The sequence below is a fragment of the Tubulanus polymorphus genome, chromosome 11, assembly GCF_964204645.1.
Source record: "Tubulanus polymorphus chromosome 11, tnTubPoly1.2, whole genome shotgun sequence".
NCBI classification, from domain to species: Eukaryota; Metazoa; Nemertea; class Palaeonemertea; order Tubulaniformes; family Tubulanidae; genus Tubulanus; species Tubulanus polymorphus.
In genome coordinates this window covers 1,511,936-1,527,836 of record NC_134035.1, presented here as the reverse complement: position 1 = coordinate 1,527,836, position 15,901 = coordinate 1,511,936, and the positions used below count along the sequence as shown (strand labels likewise).

The 15,901-nt window shown below is 40.2% G+C and overlaps 1 protein-coding gene across 1 annotated transcript in view; it reads left to right on the top strand.

Moving 5' to 3' along the window:
- LOC141912614 (twitchin-like) overlaps positions 1-15,901 on the top strand; it is a 68,699-nt gene that overhangs the window by 21,059 nt on the left and 31,739 nt on the right. The window contains exons 20-38 of the mRNA XM_074803913.1: positions 7,273-7,411; positions 7,837-7,958; positions 8,053-8,206; positions 8,697-8,838; positions 10,042-10,169; positions 10,768-10,860; positions 10,947-11,144; positions 11,533-11,838; positions 12,121-12,272; positions 12,364-12,514; positions 12,714-12,838; positions 13,211-13,367; positions 13,634-13,739; positions 13,826-14,022; positions 14,352-14,527; positions 14,917-15,046; positions 15,267-15,421; positions 15,512-15,647; positions 15,731-15,838. Coding sequence (XP_074660014.1) covers positions 7,273-7,411; positions 7,837-7,958; positions 8,053-8,206; positions 8,697-8,838; positions 10,042-10,169; positions 10,768-10,860; positions 10,947-11,144; positions 11,533-11,838; positions 12,121-12,272; positions 12,364-12,514; positions 12,714-12,838; positions 13,211-13,367; positions 13,634-13,739; positions 13,826-14,022; positions 14,352-14,527; positions 14,917-15,046; positions 15,267-15,421; positions 15,512-15,647; positions 15,731-15,838 — 2,875 coding nt within the window. The remainder of the gene's footprint in view (positions 1-7,272; positions 7,412-7,836; positions 7,959-8,052; positions 8,207-8,696; positions 8,839-10,041; positions 10,170-10,767; positions 10,861-10,946; positions 11,145-11,532; positions 11,839-12,120; positions 12,273-12,363; positions 12,515-12,713; positions 12,839-13,210; positions 13,368-13,633; positions 13,740-13,825; positions 14,023-14,351; positions 14,528-14,916; positions 15,047-15,266; positions 15,422-15,511; positions 15,648-15,730; positions 15,839-15,901) is intronic.

Sequence of the window (15,901 nt, the reverse complement as noted above, 5' to 3'; positions counted from 1 at the left end):
AGCCCTTCTTGCCGGTTGGTAATGATGAATTTACGTTGGCGTCCCGCGTACAGCGGTTGTTCGCTTTTAAGAGCAGCGTCGAATGGATGCCGAAATTCATCAGCCGTATCGTCCAAACGTAACGCACCGTCCCGACTGTTTTTACGTCTGCGCGCGTGTCTCGACGCGCGTTCGCCGTGACGATAATTCCTTTCCAAACCGACGGGCGTCGGTTCGCGGGAACCCTTGTACGAATCGTCCCACACGCTGTTCGGCATCGCGAGCCAACGCTCGCCGTCCGCCGAATCGGTTCGTTTGCGTTGCGGCGAGTTCAACATCGCTCGATACAAAAACGGCGAAATCATCTGTTTTTCGAGTTGTTTCTGCGATAGTTGCACGTAGCCTTCGAGAATGCTCTCGTCGATGTCGTATTTCGGTTTTTGCGTTTGCGTCGATATCCAGCGTTTTTTCCGCGTCGACTGGTGAACGGCGAAATCGGAGACTTCGACGTCGTAGATTCGTTCGGTGTGCGGCGTAGCTCGCGTGCCGACGCTTTTCTCCGACGTCGTGATCACGGAATCGGTTTCTTCGATCGTGTCGAGATCGTCGACGAGCGCTTGTCTCGCAGCAGCCGTCGTCGCCATTCCGGATTGCGGTTTTACGGCTGGCGTTCCTGGTGGCTTCTTGTTGTTTTTCTTCGATGCTGATTTAGGCTTCGACTTCGAATTACTCGTGTCCGTATTAATGATCTTTTCCGAACTTGGAACTGTCAATGATTCTTTATTTTCTTTGGTAGCTGTAGTTTTGGCAGGTTTTTCAGCTGGCTTCGGCGTTTTATCGCGTTTAATCTTATTGATAGCCTCTTCTCTTGTGCTCGCAGTTTCCGCAGCATCATCTTTGACGATAGAATTTGCATCCTCGCCATCTCGTTCATCTTTACTAAGCCTATCACCTTCCGTTATATCTGATATTCTGTCTTGGTTATCCGAGATTGTTTCCCGATTACTTGATTTCCTAGTTTTGCTGTCTTCTTTTTCAGTATCATCGTCATCTTCGTCGGTACCTTTTTGCTTCATTTTCTGAACCTCATCTGTTATTTGTGCACCTTCTTCCCTGTCTTTGTCTTCGTCTATTACAGATTTAACATCCGGGCGACTTGTATTCGCTGAATTTGGCTGCGATCCTTTCTTCTTCTTGACTGGTTTCGCGGTTACCTCCTGAGCGTCGAACATTTTTGGCGATTTCGCGCCTTTCTTCGACTTTCTCTTTGCTTCATCCGCGACGAGCACTAATTTTGGTAAAGGTTTACCCGGCGATGATTTCGAATCTTTGATACGCTTTTCTCGACCGAGGTGAAGATTTTTTTCCACTTTTCTATTGATGTCCTCTTTTTGTTGAACTTCTTCCTCTTGCGTCGCCGGAAAAAGTTTCGGAAATCGCATCTTTTTCGCGTATCGATCTTTTTGGCCGACTTGACCATCGTCGGTTACTTCGGGTCGGTTGCCTTCCGAGAAATAGACATGTCTTTCTTTCAAAAGTTGCGGTGACTTCAATTTGACAAAACCATTACCGGTGGACACGGCTTCCAGATGTTGCAGCCTCCACGCTAACAACTGTGATAATACCGGATGCGTCGTCATGAATATCTCCTTATGCTGCTTCAGCGTTTCCGGTATTTTCTGCATCGAGACCGGCACGTGAAAGAACAACGGGAACGGTATCGGGTCGATGCCGCAACGAATCTGCACGATCAGACGCTTCAGTAAATACTGTTGGAAGAATGTCGAGCCCATCGTTATATACGTATCGTGAATCGGTATCTGTTCGTCTTCGAGTACTTTGCCCGTGTAGAGAATGACGCAGTTGGGATTGTCGACTTCGCGACCTTTCAAGTCGTTGTTGAGTTCGGTGATGGTTTGCAGCCGATGCTCGGTCAACGAGTCGTATATTTTACCGTTCAAACGATAAACCGGGAACAAGCTATCGAGGACGAGCTCGACGGCGTCTTTATCGCGCGTTTTCAGTTCGGCTAGTTTTTGATTGTTGCTTAGGTACGATTCGCCCAGTATGAGGTCGTAGTGCGTGGCGTTCGCGAAGCCGAAGTATTCCAACTGCAGTTTCAGTAAACGCACTGTTTCTCCGATACTGTAATGTATCCATTGTCGGACGCCGTTCGGATAGCGGAATCGTAGCACGCGATTTTGCCAGGCGGTGATGTCGTTCAGGTCGGTGATTTCTAATCGGATTTTGTACCCGTTGCCGTCTTTGACGCCGATCGCTTCGTGCATCGGTTTGAATTCGTTGCCGGCGAAGAATTTCATCATATCGACCGGCATGTGTAGGTGATTCAGCATTTTCAACGCGACGACGCTCCACGAGTCGGCCGGCGACGCGCGAACTTCGATGTCGTCGTCGAAGGCGGTGTGCACGTCGATTTTCATCGTGTTGTGCTTGTCCGTATCGTTTTGTATCTTCAACGTGAATAAGTTCGTTTTGCCGGAGACGTCCTCGATGTCGACGTCGTACATATTCAAACAGTATCCCGGAGCCAACAGTTTACCTTTGAATTCTAAACCGAGTCGATTCGACGTTACGAGTTTACGGATGGTCGTTATGGTCGCGCGGCTGTGTTTGCCGTTGAATACGTGCCACAACACGGCGGCCATTACTTCGTTAACGGTGAAACAAGCGTCGACTTGAAACTTGTATTCGCGTTCCCAGAATGTCGCGACTCGTATCGACAGTTCGTTACGCGGCTGTATGATCAACGTCAATTCCGCCGGCTGCGGCAGCGTGTATTCGTAAAAACGCATGCGATTGTTGAGGCATTGTTCGTCGCAGACGAGGTCCTGTTGTCGAATCGGAAATCCTTCCGTTTCGGCGATCTTCTGCTTCAGCTGCGCGACCGAATCGACGAGTCGCGCTTCGATCGTAAACTTTCGACCCAATTCTAACAGAAGGTGCTTGTTGTAATACTCGACTTTAACGTTGAACGTTAGTTTCTTCTTCGGAATGTGTAAAACGGCGATGTCTTCGAACCAGTCGACCGTCCATTGCGTAAGCGGCGCCGGAATCGCCTGGTTTCGACTCAGGTAGTAAAGGTCGTACTCGTCGACTTTAACGTGTTTCGGAACGCCCGACTTGATTCGCTGTTTGAGATCGGCGAGCGTCTCGGCCGGTTTCGGCTGGTGAAGTAGCACGCGATTCGGATCCCAACTGAACCAAACCGGAATCTGTTTGTCGAGAAAGTATTCGACGGGATTTCGGTAGAGCACGTTTAGGTCGGCGTGATTGTACGACTGCGTTAACATTCGCTGGTACAAGCTCCCCCTTGATGTCATGATGACCTGAAGAGAAAAAACCAAAAAAAACATCTATAGTTTATTACAATTTCAGACTTTTTTTCTTCGTTTCTGTTGCCTCCTACAGCTTTGATAAGTTGTCATGACCCAATTTCTAATTGAAATCAGATATAGAATATCTTAACTCGATATGAGTTAGTCCCCTTCATATCCACAGATGTAGCATCATCAGGGTTCTAAAGTCAATATAGTTTTGTATCCCTTTTTGTAAGAAAACGTGCTATAGTCAACAGTGTTTGTTACAAGTAGTTACAGGATTAACACTTAGTTTTGTGTCTTAAACATGTGTTGCGAGTATAGTTAGGTTGCAAAAGTCTCGAAAAGAGATGACGAAAATCCTGATTACTGAATGAATTGGTGCCCAATTTTAGAATGGGCTGCCAATAGTTATTTCAATGTTTATCACATATTTATGGTGTAATCAGGGCATTCTGCTGCTTCACAGAAAGCACTTTTGAATTGTCCTGTTTATTATTCTGCTTATTCCATCTTTCCACACTCCCAACTGGACGTATTTAAGCATCTATATCATGCGAAGGCTATGCAAAACGAACACCATTCGATGAATGATATTCACAGACATGAATACATAGCGTTCTCCATATGCTGGAAGGGGCTGCATTCATTGTTAAATGTATGACATCATATGACAAGTAACAATTCCTTTCGATCCACCAAAAAATACAGAAAAAAATTAAGCTACATTTTGTGGTGATCTTCTATTTTTTACATTAGCTCAATATATATTTCAAAGCAATAATCACCATTGATAGAATATTGACATCCTCTCCCGTAGGGGTAGAAGATATTTTAGTTTTACAATGTTGTCTTTAACGACATTTGCTCTTTTTTTATCACATTCGATTGTCTTAATACTTTTGCCTTTTACACATCCATCTGCACTAGTGGAACATCCTCACTTGCGTTGATTTGAACCCGATCAAATCTTACACCAAGAGAGGATGCTTACATTACATCTGCAAATATCCTTTACTTTTCGCTCTACGCGATATCAGCATCCTCTATTCTTTTTTCTCTGCAACTTACATTTCACATGTTTATTTTTGCAATTTTTTCGTTTTTTGTTTTTTCTGCGAAAAAGGTTTTAGGGGAAAATCAACAGGCAAGTATGATATACATATATATATATATATATATAAACATGTACATGTATAAGGACTATATACAGTATATGATTGTCTGTTATACTGTGGCATTTAGTGTATAAACATAAAAAGCTATGTGAACGTCTCGGTTTGGTCGCTAGTCTTGCTTTTATTGCGTCGCAATTTATTTTTTTCAGATGATGATATTTAATCGGTCAGGCTTGGGTTACACTGAAATTGGAGATTAAAACGCTGGTGCCAATGTTTTCTTTAAAAATGATTAAAACGATCGAAACAAAATGTATCCAGTGTAACCCGACAGCCTAACCGATACCGTCGCTCAATAATTATTTCGATATCATTCATTTAAAATGCTACCTTTCGAAGAGTTGACTTTTTCGAAGCCCTTTGTTAAGAGTATGATAATGTTCGTTACTTACAAGTTGTACAATCCGTATATAGTTGAAATGTTTCGTTCAAATCATCTTCAAACGCAGCCAAATCGGTCACTGCCCTTAGCATTTGTAACGTATAAATGCAGGTATACTTTATGTGTATTCGTTGCTCAGAGGGGCAAAAAAATGAGCATAAATCAATGTTCAAAACTTTCATTCAAACAAGTTATTGACGTCGTAGACTTTTAGCCTTAGGCTGAAGAAAAATGATACCTTGTTTCTCCTAATCGGCCGGGTCATTTTTGTAAACGGCAATAAAATTTTGTAATCAGTCCATTTCTTTAGCTGCTGGGTCTGTTATGGTTAGCCTGATCTGATCTGAACAAAGTAATGTATACAGGGTAGATAGGTGGCGCCAGCTGTGTCGAATTTAAGGCTCAGCAGAAATGAGAAACAAGGTATCAATTTTTTAGCCTTAAACTAAAAAGAACCTGTTCGTTTACAACCTCTCGAAGTCTTAGACCATGAAATATGTATATATAAATAACTGCTCTTTATTTTTGCCGTAAAAAAAAAATCTTTTTCGAATGTCATGAAAACTAAAAGTGTATTTGAAATATCGTAGACACACTTCTATAGACGCGCGTCGACAATGAAACAGGTTCATTAAAATGTCATTTGAAATCGAAATTGAATACCCGCTAGAAACAGGTGACATCGCGTGGTGTCCGTCTGCTATAATGAATTCATTGGTGTTTTCAAACATGAATCAAACGACTTATAATCAGAAATAAAAAAACGGCACGAATGTTATGATCGCATTGTGTCTAAAATGCTCATTCAAACGCATTATCGCCCGATATTATTATTTAGAATATAATATATATGATATATAGAAAAGAAAGAATTAGCACGAAGTTCAGTAGACGCGATGTCTGACGAATATCGTTTTTTTTTTTTTTCAAGAAAAGAATAATTCAGCACAGCTAAACATCGCTTGATCAGCTTCGATACAATCACTAACGCCAACGCTTTACATGAAAACATTGTACGTCATAATGATGCCTTGAAAATTGTGGCAAAATAGAGCTGGATTCAGCGGGTTCTGTTTAACCGTCCTTACTAGAGAGATAATCATCAGAAGGGTCTGAGCCTTCAAACAAATAACGCGGTGATCACTTCCCTGGTAGTTTTGGGAAATTTGTTGAGATTGCGTATGAAATCTAACAGTTTCTTTCTATGTCTTGCGTATTTGACTATTAATTGATTGGATTCTTAGCAAGTCAGGGAAATAACAAGCATGTCAGGGAATTGTCATGGGAATGCTATAAAAGTGGCCATCCCGAATAAAGTTTAGATTATGACAGTCTCAGAAGCATTGCATAATTCAGCTGTCACACGTTAGAAAGACGCCCCTCTGAATCCAGCTCTTTAAAAAAATGCATATATATCGTAAAACTTCATGCAAAAAGTCACAAACATCATGAATTGTTTCATCATCATCATCAAGATGTTTCTTGACATTAGTAGATGTATCATATGTGTAACGTACGCAAAATTAACATTCATGTATATATACTTTATGTATAATCATCGCTTCAGCATAAATACTGTATGTCCAGCTTACATTTATACAATGTACATTGCGTTACAACGCTGTTCGTTTTTGATGTACGGTATACATGAAGAAAAAAAGAGATGAATGTTTATTTGCTCTTCATTTTTACCACCGAAATAATGTCCTCATAAGGAAAACTTCAATACAGATTAAGCATATATAATGTGGTACACGCAGACCTAACCCTGACTTTTCGAACCAATTTTACAAATATGCAAAAGTCTGACCGAGAAACGGAGCCCTCTTATATATTATCTATTATCTATTATATCTATTGTGTATTATTATTATTATTATCCTTATTCCTGTATAGATTACAGTTAATTATAAATATACATATATCGTAACAAACTATTCTAGTACAAGACTTTATTTTCTATCAGTAAAACATCACTATATTGACATATCTGTCTTGCTTAATTCATCCTACCGCAAACAGGAGACACTAAATTTGGCCAAGTTCAGTGAAACTGATATGATGACAATTTGTGGAATTTTTAACACGTTCGCTGCAGGCTATGAACATACCTATAATGCCAGTTCTGTCACCAGTGCCACCTAGGAATAGATTCACAGCTGATTCTTCCTATTTACAGTTTCATATTTAGGGAATGAGTTCCTGATTGGCTGGCAATGTGAACAAACTCTGCTTCATTGGCCATTTTCGAGCAAAGACTGAAGTATATTTGTTGTGGCAATAGGGGGCAGGACTGTAGTATTATCGGGGTGACAGCAGCGAACGTGTTAAATACCTGTTCCGCGATGATGTTTCGATGATCATTTCGTTTATGAATGTTTGCGTTATTTTACAGTATGACACCGGTAAAATGGCGATTCGTCGACGTGAAAACCGTTGTTTGTTGACGATCTCGCATTCGAACATCGACGATGATGGTGTTTACATGTGTATCACCGACGGCGACACGACTCAAACTGAACTGATTGTTATCGGTGAGTTTAAATGTATGGATGATCGGAAATAAAGTTCATTTCGTAAAGATATTCTTTGCTGAAGCTGAATAAAGCAGTCTGGATAAGGATGGCAGTGCAGCTGGTGTATAAATTGGCAATGGACTTTGCTAGTACACCGCATTGCAGTGCATTGATGTTATTAGTAATTAGTTTTTACCTCTGTTGAAAGATAGCGGCACCAAACATAGTGAGATTTTGGTCTCTAACAATACACTGCACCACAGTGTAGACATACTAAAGTTGTTTGCCCATTATTCAACACAACTCAGGTTGAATTTTTTCGAAGATTTTCGAATTATATCCAGCACTTTCGGGCGTTCATTAGTCAGCACTGAACGGGTAGATGCCATGATGATGATATAGATTTAATATGATTAACGATACGTTCGTATCGATACTTTCAGAGCCTGACTATGTATTCACTCGTCCACTAAAAGACGGTCAGGTCATGCTACACGATTCGATTCCATTGAGAGTTGAAGTCGACGACGAGGACGCTCGTGTTCGATGGTACAAGAACGACGAGGTACGTAGACGTTACAGGTCACGCAGGGTCCGACCCGATTGTCGACTGTTTACAGAATCTTTATATCGACAACTTGTTTAATTCATTCGCACAGGAAATTGAACCCGACGGCACAAAATATGAAACAAAATCAGAGGGTAGAGAACGTATCCTGGTCATCCGCGATGCTCTCTACGACGACCAAGCTGAATACAGCTGCGCTGTCGGAAAGAAGGGTGAAAGAACGACTTGTAAACTTTACGTAACGCGTAAGTAAAAATCGTAGCAATTCATAGCATCCGAATGCGTCTCGTCGATCGAGGATACATAAGATTTGGGTCCTAGCAAAGAAAACAACTTGTTGATTTATTCGGAATTTGTGTAGAAATTACACATGAAATGAAATTGAAATTCACGATAGGTATACAGAGGGACATCAAGAGAAGTAATTATTATTATAAATCATAACATGAATTATAGAATCAACGATATTTGAATAAGAAAACAGACTATGCACGTATAGATTATATGTACACATGTGCTAAGAAAAATACAAGTTAGAAAAAGGTACATATTTATGGTGACCGGAATGATATAGAATTGAGTTTCAGATCCTGGAGATGAACTGACTACGCCACCTAGTGGATCCTCAATTGCCACAGTAGCATTACGAGTTCCCTAATAGTGAAAGCTGACTCACTCGAGAATATCCTTAGAGTTATCCCATGGTCACTCCTATCTACTTCTTTCTATTTCCAGCCGATGTTAAATTCACCGAAAAATTGCACGAAACGCACGCGATTAAAAAAGGCCCTCTCATGTTAGCGTGTAAGGCTAACAACCCCCATAAACATCCCATCAAATGGTATAAAAATGATATCCTCCTCAAACCTGATAACCGGTAAGAAATTTTCCCGAATCTTTCTTCGATTTCAGAAACGATGGTTTTACAATTTTTGTCAAAATGGTTTTTTTTTTCTATTTCAATATGCAGCTAAATCGTCAGTGTATATCGCGTAAATAAGACTTCAAAAATTTCTTGATGTTATAATTTGAAATCATGAATCGAATTTTGTGTCGATGTTAGGAAATTCCTTTATCCTTAGAAAAACTGTTTAGATATGTTTTATCCAAGGTGTCAAGTGGGAAATCATTAAAATGAATATCAGAATCAGGGGGGCTAGAAAATCAGTTTTGTCTAATAGTTTGTTGATGTTGTATGTGAGATTAATCAAGTTTTATCGTTTGAGTAAAAATGTTAAGTTGTTCATATTCGAGGTTCGACTGTACGAGTTTTTATGTGTAATGAATTTCATCTTCTATTGTTTTATTTTGATGTTATGTGTAAATGGTGCACATACAATTGCAATCTTCTGTGTGTCGTTCTTCGAATTGTTTTTTATTAGAAACTCGTGTGAAAACTCTTTCTTTCTTTCTTTCTTTCTCTCATTCTTGGTTGATGCATTTTCACTATTACTCTTCCCCGGCTGTAGCCACTGTTTTCAATTACGTCTGACATTCACATCGTCAAAATTTCTTTCAATATTCGTTGTATATCCTGTTTTTCAACACATCATAGTTGTTGGTTTCAATAGACAGGTTGCTGTCTAATTTAGTTGAAGGAAACCTACAATATAAATGAAAAATGTGATGTTTCGACTCAATTCTCTGGAGTCATTTTCAAAAATAGCTCGATAGTCGAAATGTCACATGCTCTTGTACATTTTTCATAATGTAGGGTTTTCTTCAACATCTTAGTTTTGTGTAATTACGATGAACTAGATGATTATGATTACGCTGAGTATATGAATAGCTATGAGAGTTTTAACCAAACCAACCTTTGGTTCTGTAGCTTTCCTACGCTAATTTGGACCATGAAAATTGAATTTTCTGATTTGAACAATATCCTAGTAAGATGGTATCAATACTTCGTGTAGAGACAGGGTATTTCAACAACAGTTTTCTCAAGAGTTTTATAGTTTTGTATGTGTCGGACTTTTTTGAACCAGTTGCTTCAGCACGCTCAATTTTAATCGGAACTATTTCCAAATTCCACCGCGATGACCACAAGTTTAACGCACTTTTTTCCGTGTCTTCTTTGTAGAATTCAGTTAAAAGAGGAGGACGGTAAGATTATGTTGTGTATAGATGAATGTGAATTAGACGATGAAGGACTTTACACGTGTGAAATTGGCGACGCAGCCACTGAGTGCGAAGTTTTCGTTTCCGAAAGTGTGTATCAAATTTCTTTTTCTTTCATTTCAAATCGTGTAGTTTGTCTATATCTTTGCTCACAGATTAGTCGGGCCCAGTTTCACGAACAATTAAAGACTAGAAATATTTGTGATTGGTTACTTCATGTTTTCAATATTGAAAAAATTGTCATTGGCAGGTGCACTAGTGCGCCATCTAATTGTTTTTGTGCACATCACCCACAACAAGACGGAATTCGCCGTCTTTGGCAGTCAATATGTTAAAGCTTTCCGTGAAACAAACTTTTTTTTTGAATGATCGCTTTTTGAAAGTGTCTTCCTTGAATCTGAATTCTATCAGAGAATTGTGTTAATATATCTGTGAGTAAGATACTGTAGCTCTTTTTCTATATGTGTGTTCAAAAATTTGCTCTCCGTATCGTAAAGTTGCTTCTTGTCTCAATCCAAAATTTCTGTAATTTTCCATTTGATACGTTTTTTTAAAATATATATATATATTTTGTTACGATTCTAAGGTAGGTAGACTATCAATGAGATTATAGATTAAATGAATACCTGAATTGAAAAAATTAATTTTCAATCTGAAATAATTTTTTTTTTTTTTTTCTCAATTTCAGATAAGATACCTCCGCAAATGGATATGAGCAGCATCCCGAAGGAGATCAAAGTTCGCGCCGGTGAAAAGATTAATTGGGAAGTTCCATTCAAAGGTATCCTTCATCGTTTCATTTCAATATATATTCATCATTTATCGCGCATTCACAATAAAAATGTAATATTTGAATGCATATTCTAGCTAACCCGGCTCCGATTGCGGCCTGGAAGAAGAACGGACAAGAAATCAAGGAGTCTGATCACTTGCAGCTGAAATCCGAGAAAGATTCGTGCAGTTTAGGCATCAAAAAGGCGAAACGTGAAGATTGCGGTGACTACGAACTGGCGCTTACTAATGAATGCGGTACCAACACGGCTCCAGTGAAAATCAAAGTTGTTGGTAAGAAATTTGACGATGGATTTTTAATTGACACTTGAATATTCGTTTTCGAAATTCTGAAAATTGTTTCTTCTGAATATGTTTTACTGCAAATTTCTAAAGAAAAATTCCTCAAAGGATATTTCTACGCAGCAATGCAGTGCTGTAGGGTGAATACATTGTGTATTTCGAAGTTACAGTTACAGTTTACAGTTTATCTGACAAACTCAAGGTCTTCAATTTAGATAATATGAGTGTGAAAAATGGAACAATATACAAAATAACATAGCAGCGAATGCCGTGTTAACACAAATATTTTATCAATTTTATTTATAGAAATACGTAAGTTATACAGTATTCTGATGTTTCTTGTCTGCAAGATTGATGATATTAATGTTCTCATTTGTAGATATACCGCTCGCGCCGGAAGGCCCGCTCGAAGTGTCCGACGTGTTCAAAGATCGTTGCCACTTGAAATGGAAAGAGCCGAAAGACGACGGCGGAGAACCGATCGAATGTTACATCGTCGAGAAATACGACATGGATAAAGCGTCGTGGGTCGAGGTGTCTCGTCCGAAATCGCTCGAGTGTCACGTGCCGAATCTGATTCCGAATCATAAATACCGATTCAGAGTGAAAGCGTTGAACAAACTGGGAGAGAGTGAACCGCTCGCGACGGCTATCGGAGAGGAAATACTCGCTAAGGATCCTTACGGTAATTAGTTTGCTAGTCAAAATCAATGAAGGCAACACAGGGTGGCGCCACTTACCAGGAAATCATGGAAAAAGTTGGGGAATTTGCTGAATTTACTTTTCTTTATAAGGGAATATTCAGGGAAATTTGTAAAAAAGCTAAACATCAGGGGAAAATCAAGGAAATATGTTTGGCCAAATTTGGCCTGGGCCAAAAACCTCATGTGATCGTGGCTAATGAATTCAATTAACCCCTGAATTAAAGTTAGAACCCAACAATCATTATTTACCGGTATGTTTGCAGATGAACCAAGCAAACCTGGAAGATGCGAAGCCGTCGATTGGGACAAAGACTTCGTCGATTTGGAATGGGACAAACCGACCAGCGATGGTGGAAATCCGATCAAAAAATACATCATCGAAAAGAAGGAGAAATTCTCGAATGACTGGGTGCCAGTGAGTACACCGTGTATTAAAGATGAATTACCCTGATATTTCAAGAAAGTTTTTTGGGGTTAAAAATGGCTATAATTTCATTGAATCCAAGGTAATGGAAGCCGGTCCCGATCAGTTGAAAGCCAAGGTTACGGCCGTCAAGGAAAATACCGAGAACGAATTCAGGGTCAAGGCCGTTAACGACGCCGGTGAATCGGAACCTAGCAATCCAACCGGAACCATTATCACCAAGCCAAGATTCGGTAAGATTCCTTTTCTATAGACACTGGTAATAGACGTGGTATGAAAACAATGAAGTACTAATCCTGGAAGATTTGCGCTTGGATGGCTGCGTAAAAACTTAAAACTTGAAATGTGATGTTAGGAGATTTCTACCTTCACTTGAATGTTGATTTTATATTGTTAAGTATTCTACGACTGATTTGTTGTTATTCATTTTAGTTAAGCCGACTATCGATAAAAGTGGTATCGCACCGATTCGCGTTAAAGCCGGTCAACCGTTTAATATCGCTGTACCGTTCAATGGTGAACCAGCTCCAACTGCTGAATGGAAACACAATGATCATGTAAGCACCTCTGAGACATACTGATACTGAGCATAACCATGTATGGAATTGATAGATCTTCATTAATACGTCTTCAGGGTCCAGTTCCACAGTTGTGAGTTAAGATTTGGCTCCGAGTTAACTCATTGAAAATGAACTAACTTTTAACTCTGAAGTTAACTCTTACCTCAACTGTGGAACTGGGTCCAGTATTCCTGAAGATAACCATTAGATTATAGACAAAACGTCAAATCAAAGAACTGAAAGGCTACTTTTCAGACTTAATCTTTCTCGTTATATTAGTGTTGGATTCTCTATATACTGAAAACAGATGATCTAGCACATATTCTCAATAAGCTCTAAATAAGGTTTATCCTTGCGATATGTTTGTAGCTGATTGTACCGTCCGATACAACGAGCGTCAACTCAACTGAAACTAAATCCACATTCAACAACAAGAAAGCTTCGCGTAAAGATGGCGGAAAATATACACTGACTGTGAAGAACGGCTCTGGAACCGACTCCATCGACGTCGACGTCGTCGTTCTAGGTTCGTATTCTACGTATTCTAATAGCTCGTAAAAATACTAGAAGCAGGGCGACCTGAAAAAGATGGAAAACTCGCAGAATTAGAAAAGTCTGGAAAAGAATCAGGGAATTTGTAAATTGGCGGAAAGTGGCCAACCTGATGGGATACCATATTGAAATACTGTATTTTAAAGTGCACATAGGACGAGAGGCCTTCTATTGCGTTCATGAACCCAACGTAACTAGTATATATGAATATGTCTGATGATTAATTGCCTTGTCTTGCAGCTGCCCCAGAATCACCACAAGGACCCCTCGAGATATCGGAAATCACTAAAGAAGGCTGTAAACTGGCTTGGAAACCACCTAAAGATGATGGTGGATCTGATATTACGTAAGTTTCTTGTCAAAGCGCTGACTTTATCCCATATACGAGTGATTCGTCTGTTTTCACAAATCTGTTATATAATTCTTCCACAGCGGGTACGTTGTCGAAAAACTGGACCCCAAAAAGGGAACATGGGAGAAGGTCACCGCACCGGTAACCGGCACGAAGTGTACCGTACCGAAACTGCAGGAGGGCCATCGTTATCAGTTCCGGGTTCGTGCCGAAAATCTGCAAGGTCTCAGCGAACCTTTGTTGGCTGAAGACGAAATCGTTGCCAAGAACCCGTACGGTACGTCTGCCCATTTCATGACGATTAATCTTTTGGTTTCCATAGACGAGTTACTTTTGATGTTCTTATAAGAGTAAAGCCACAATCGGAAGAACAGACTGAATTCCCAAAATTTAATGCCTGAAAGTTTGAAAAAATGAAATCTGATGATGCCATCACGTATGGGCAGTTTCCTAACCGCTATCATCAGGGGCAATGAAATTCTAACTCAATTTCTACGAACAATCTAATAAGTGAAGTTTTGAAAATTGCTTGACGCAACTGGAAAAAAAATTGGATTATGTATTGTTTTTCCCTTTGATTGTGTGGAGATTGTTTTTCTCTTGTAGATGAACCGGGATCGCCGGGACAACCAGAGATCGTCGATCACAATCGCGACCGCATCGATCTGAAATGGGCCGAACCGAAGAAAGACGGCGGTAACCCTATTCAAGGTTATATCATCGAGAGGAAAGAACCGAAATCGAATAGATGGGTTCGCATCAATCCGGACAACTTGTGTAAGGTAAGAATGATTTATTGGTTCTCAGGCTTCCATGAGACTCTTATTCTTGTACTGTCTGTCTGGGTGTCTGTCTGGAACAATGTCAAAATTCAAAAAGTTTTCTAGACAAAATTTGGCTATTGGCCCTAGATACAACATATCCAAAATGCAATGGGAACTAATGCATAGTAATTTCAGAGTTCGGGTCTGAGCCTGAGAACTGCTGTCGCCTATGGCTTGTTCAGTTATTTGAGTTATTAGAGTATGTTAATAGTGACCATTTCACTCAGGGGGTGTTGATATTATTTTGTCTCGATACTAAAGAAACTTTAAGGGAAGCTTTAAGGAAGTTTTAAGTAACCTGTGAACATGAACTGTCTTCGTCAAAGTTTCGTTCATCGTTTTTGCAGGATTTGAAATTTGCCGATGACACGGTGAAAGACGGTAAAGAATACGAATATCGCGTTTCCGCTGTTAACGACGCCGGTCCATCTGAACCGAGCAAAGTATCGAAACCGGTCAAAGCTGTTCCCAGCAAGGGTAAGTAGAAGTAGCGATCAACTGTGCACGCGGGTTGACTCAAACCGATCAAGTCGGTCAATTTTACGTAGAACTTTTTGGACTGATTATCAGTTCTACTGAACTCACTGTCCAGAAAATGAGATGCTTCCAGCTAACATACGCAGTAAGGTTGCATAATAACATGAATGTCATACAAATCTATGCTCAAAATTTTACGCTTATGTCTTCCATCACGCAGAGGCGCCAAAACTGGATCTCAGTGGATTCTTCGGAAATCGCGAAATCAAGGTGCGCGCTGGAGAACCGTTCGAAATCGACGCTCCGATCTCCGGCGCTCCGGCTCCGGTCGTCGAATGGTCGAAGAACGGTAAACCGGTTCCGAAAGACACGAGAGTAAGTATCGGAGATAAATCAACGTTGGAAAATTAGCGTCGACGAAGACTAGTTTAATATTCACGTGATTCATTTGATCATCGGTTTCAGCATGAGATCGATACTACTGAAGAAAATACGAAAATGCGTGTACCGTGCGCCAAACGAGAAGATACCGGCAAATATACGATCGCCCTGAGCAACGAATTTGGCAACGACAGCGGCGACGTTAACGTCATTGTGCTCGGTTTGTATTGAAATCTTGTTGCGTAATCGAGATCGACATCTGAGCAGTTAATTTAGATATTTGAATTATATCTATTTATTCAGATCGACCGACCGCTCCCGAAGGGCCATTAGAAGTTTCGGACGTATTCGCCGATAACTGTAAACTATCGTGGAAACCTCCGGCTGATAACGGTGGCGCGGACATCATCGGTAAGTTCATAATCGAAAATATTTTTAAATTGGATTCCGAAACAATACAGTTTACCGGAACGT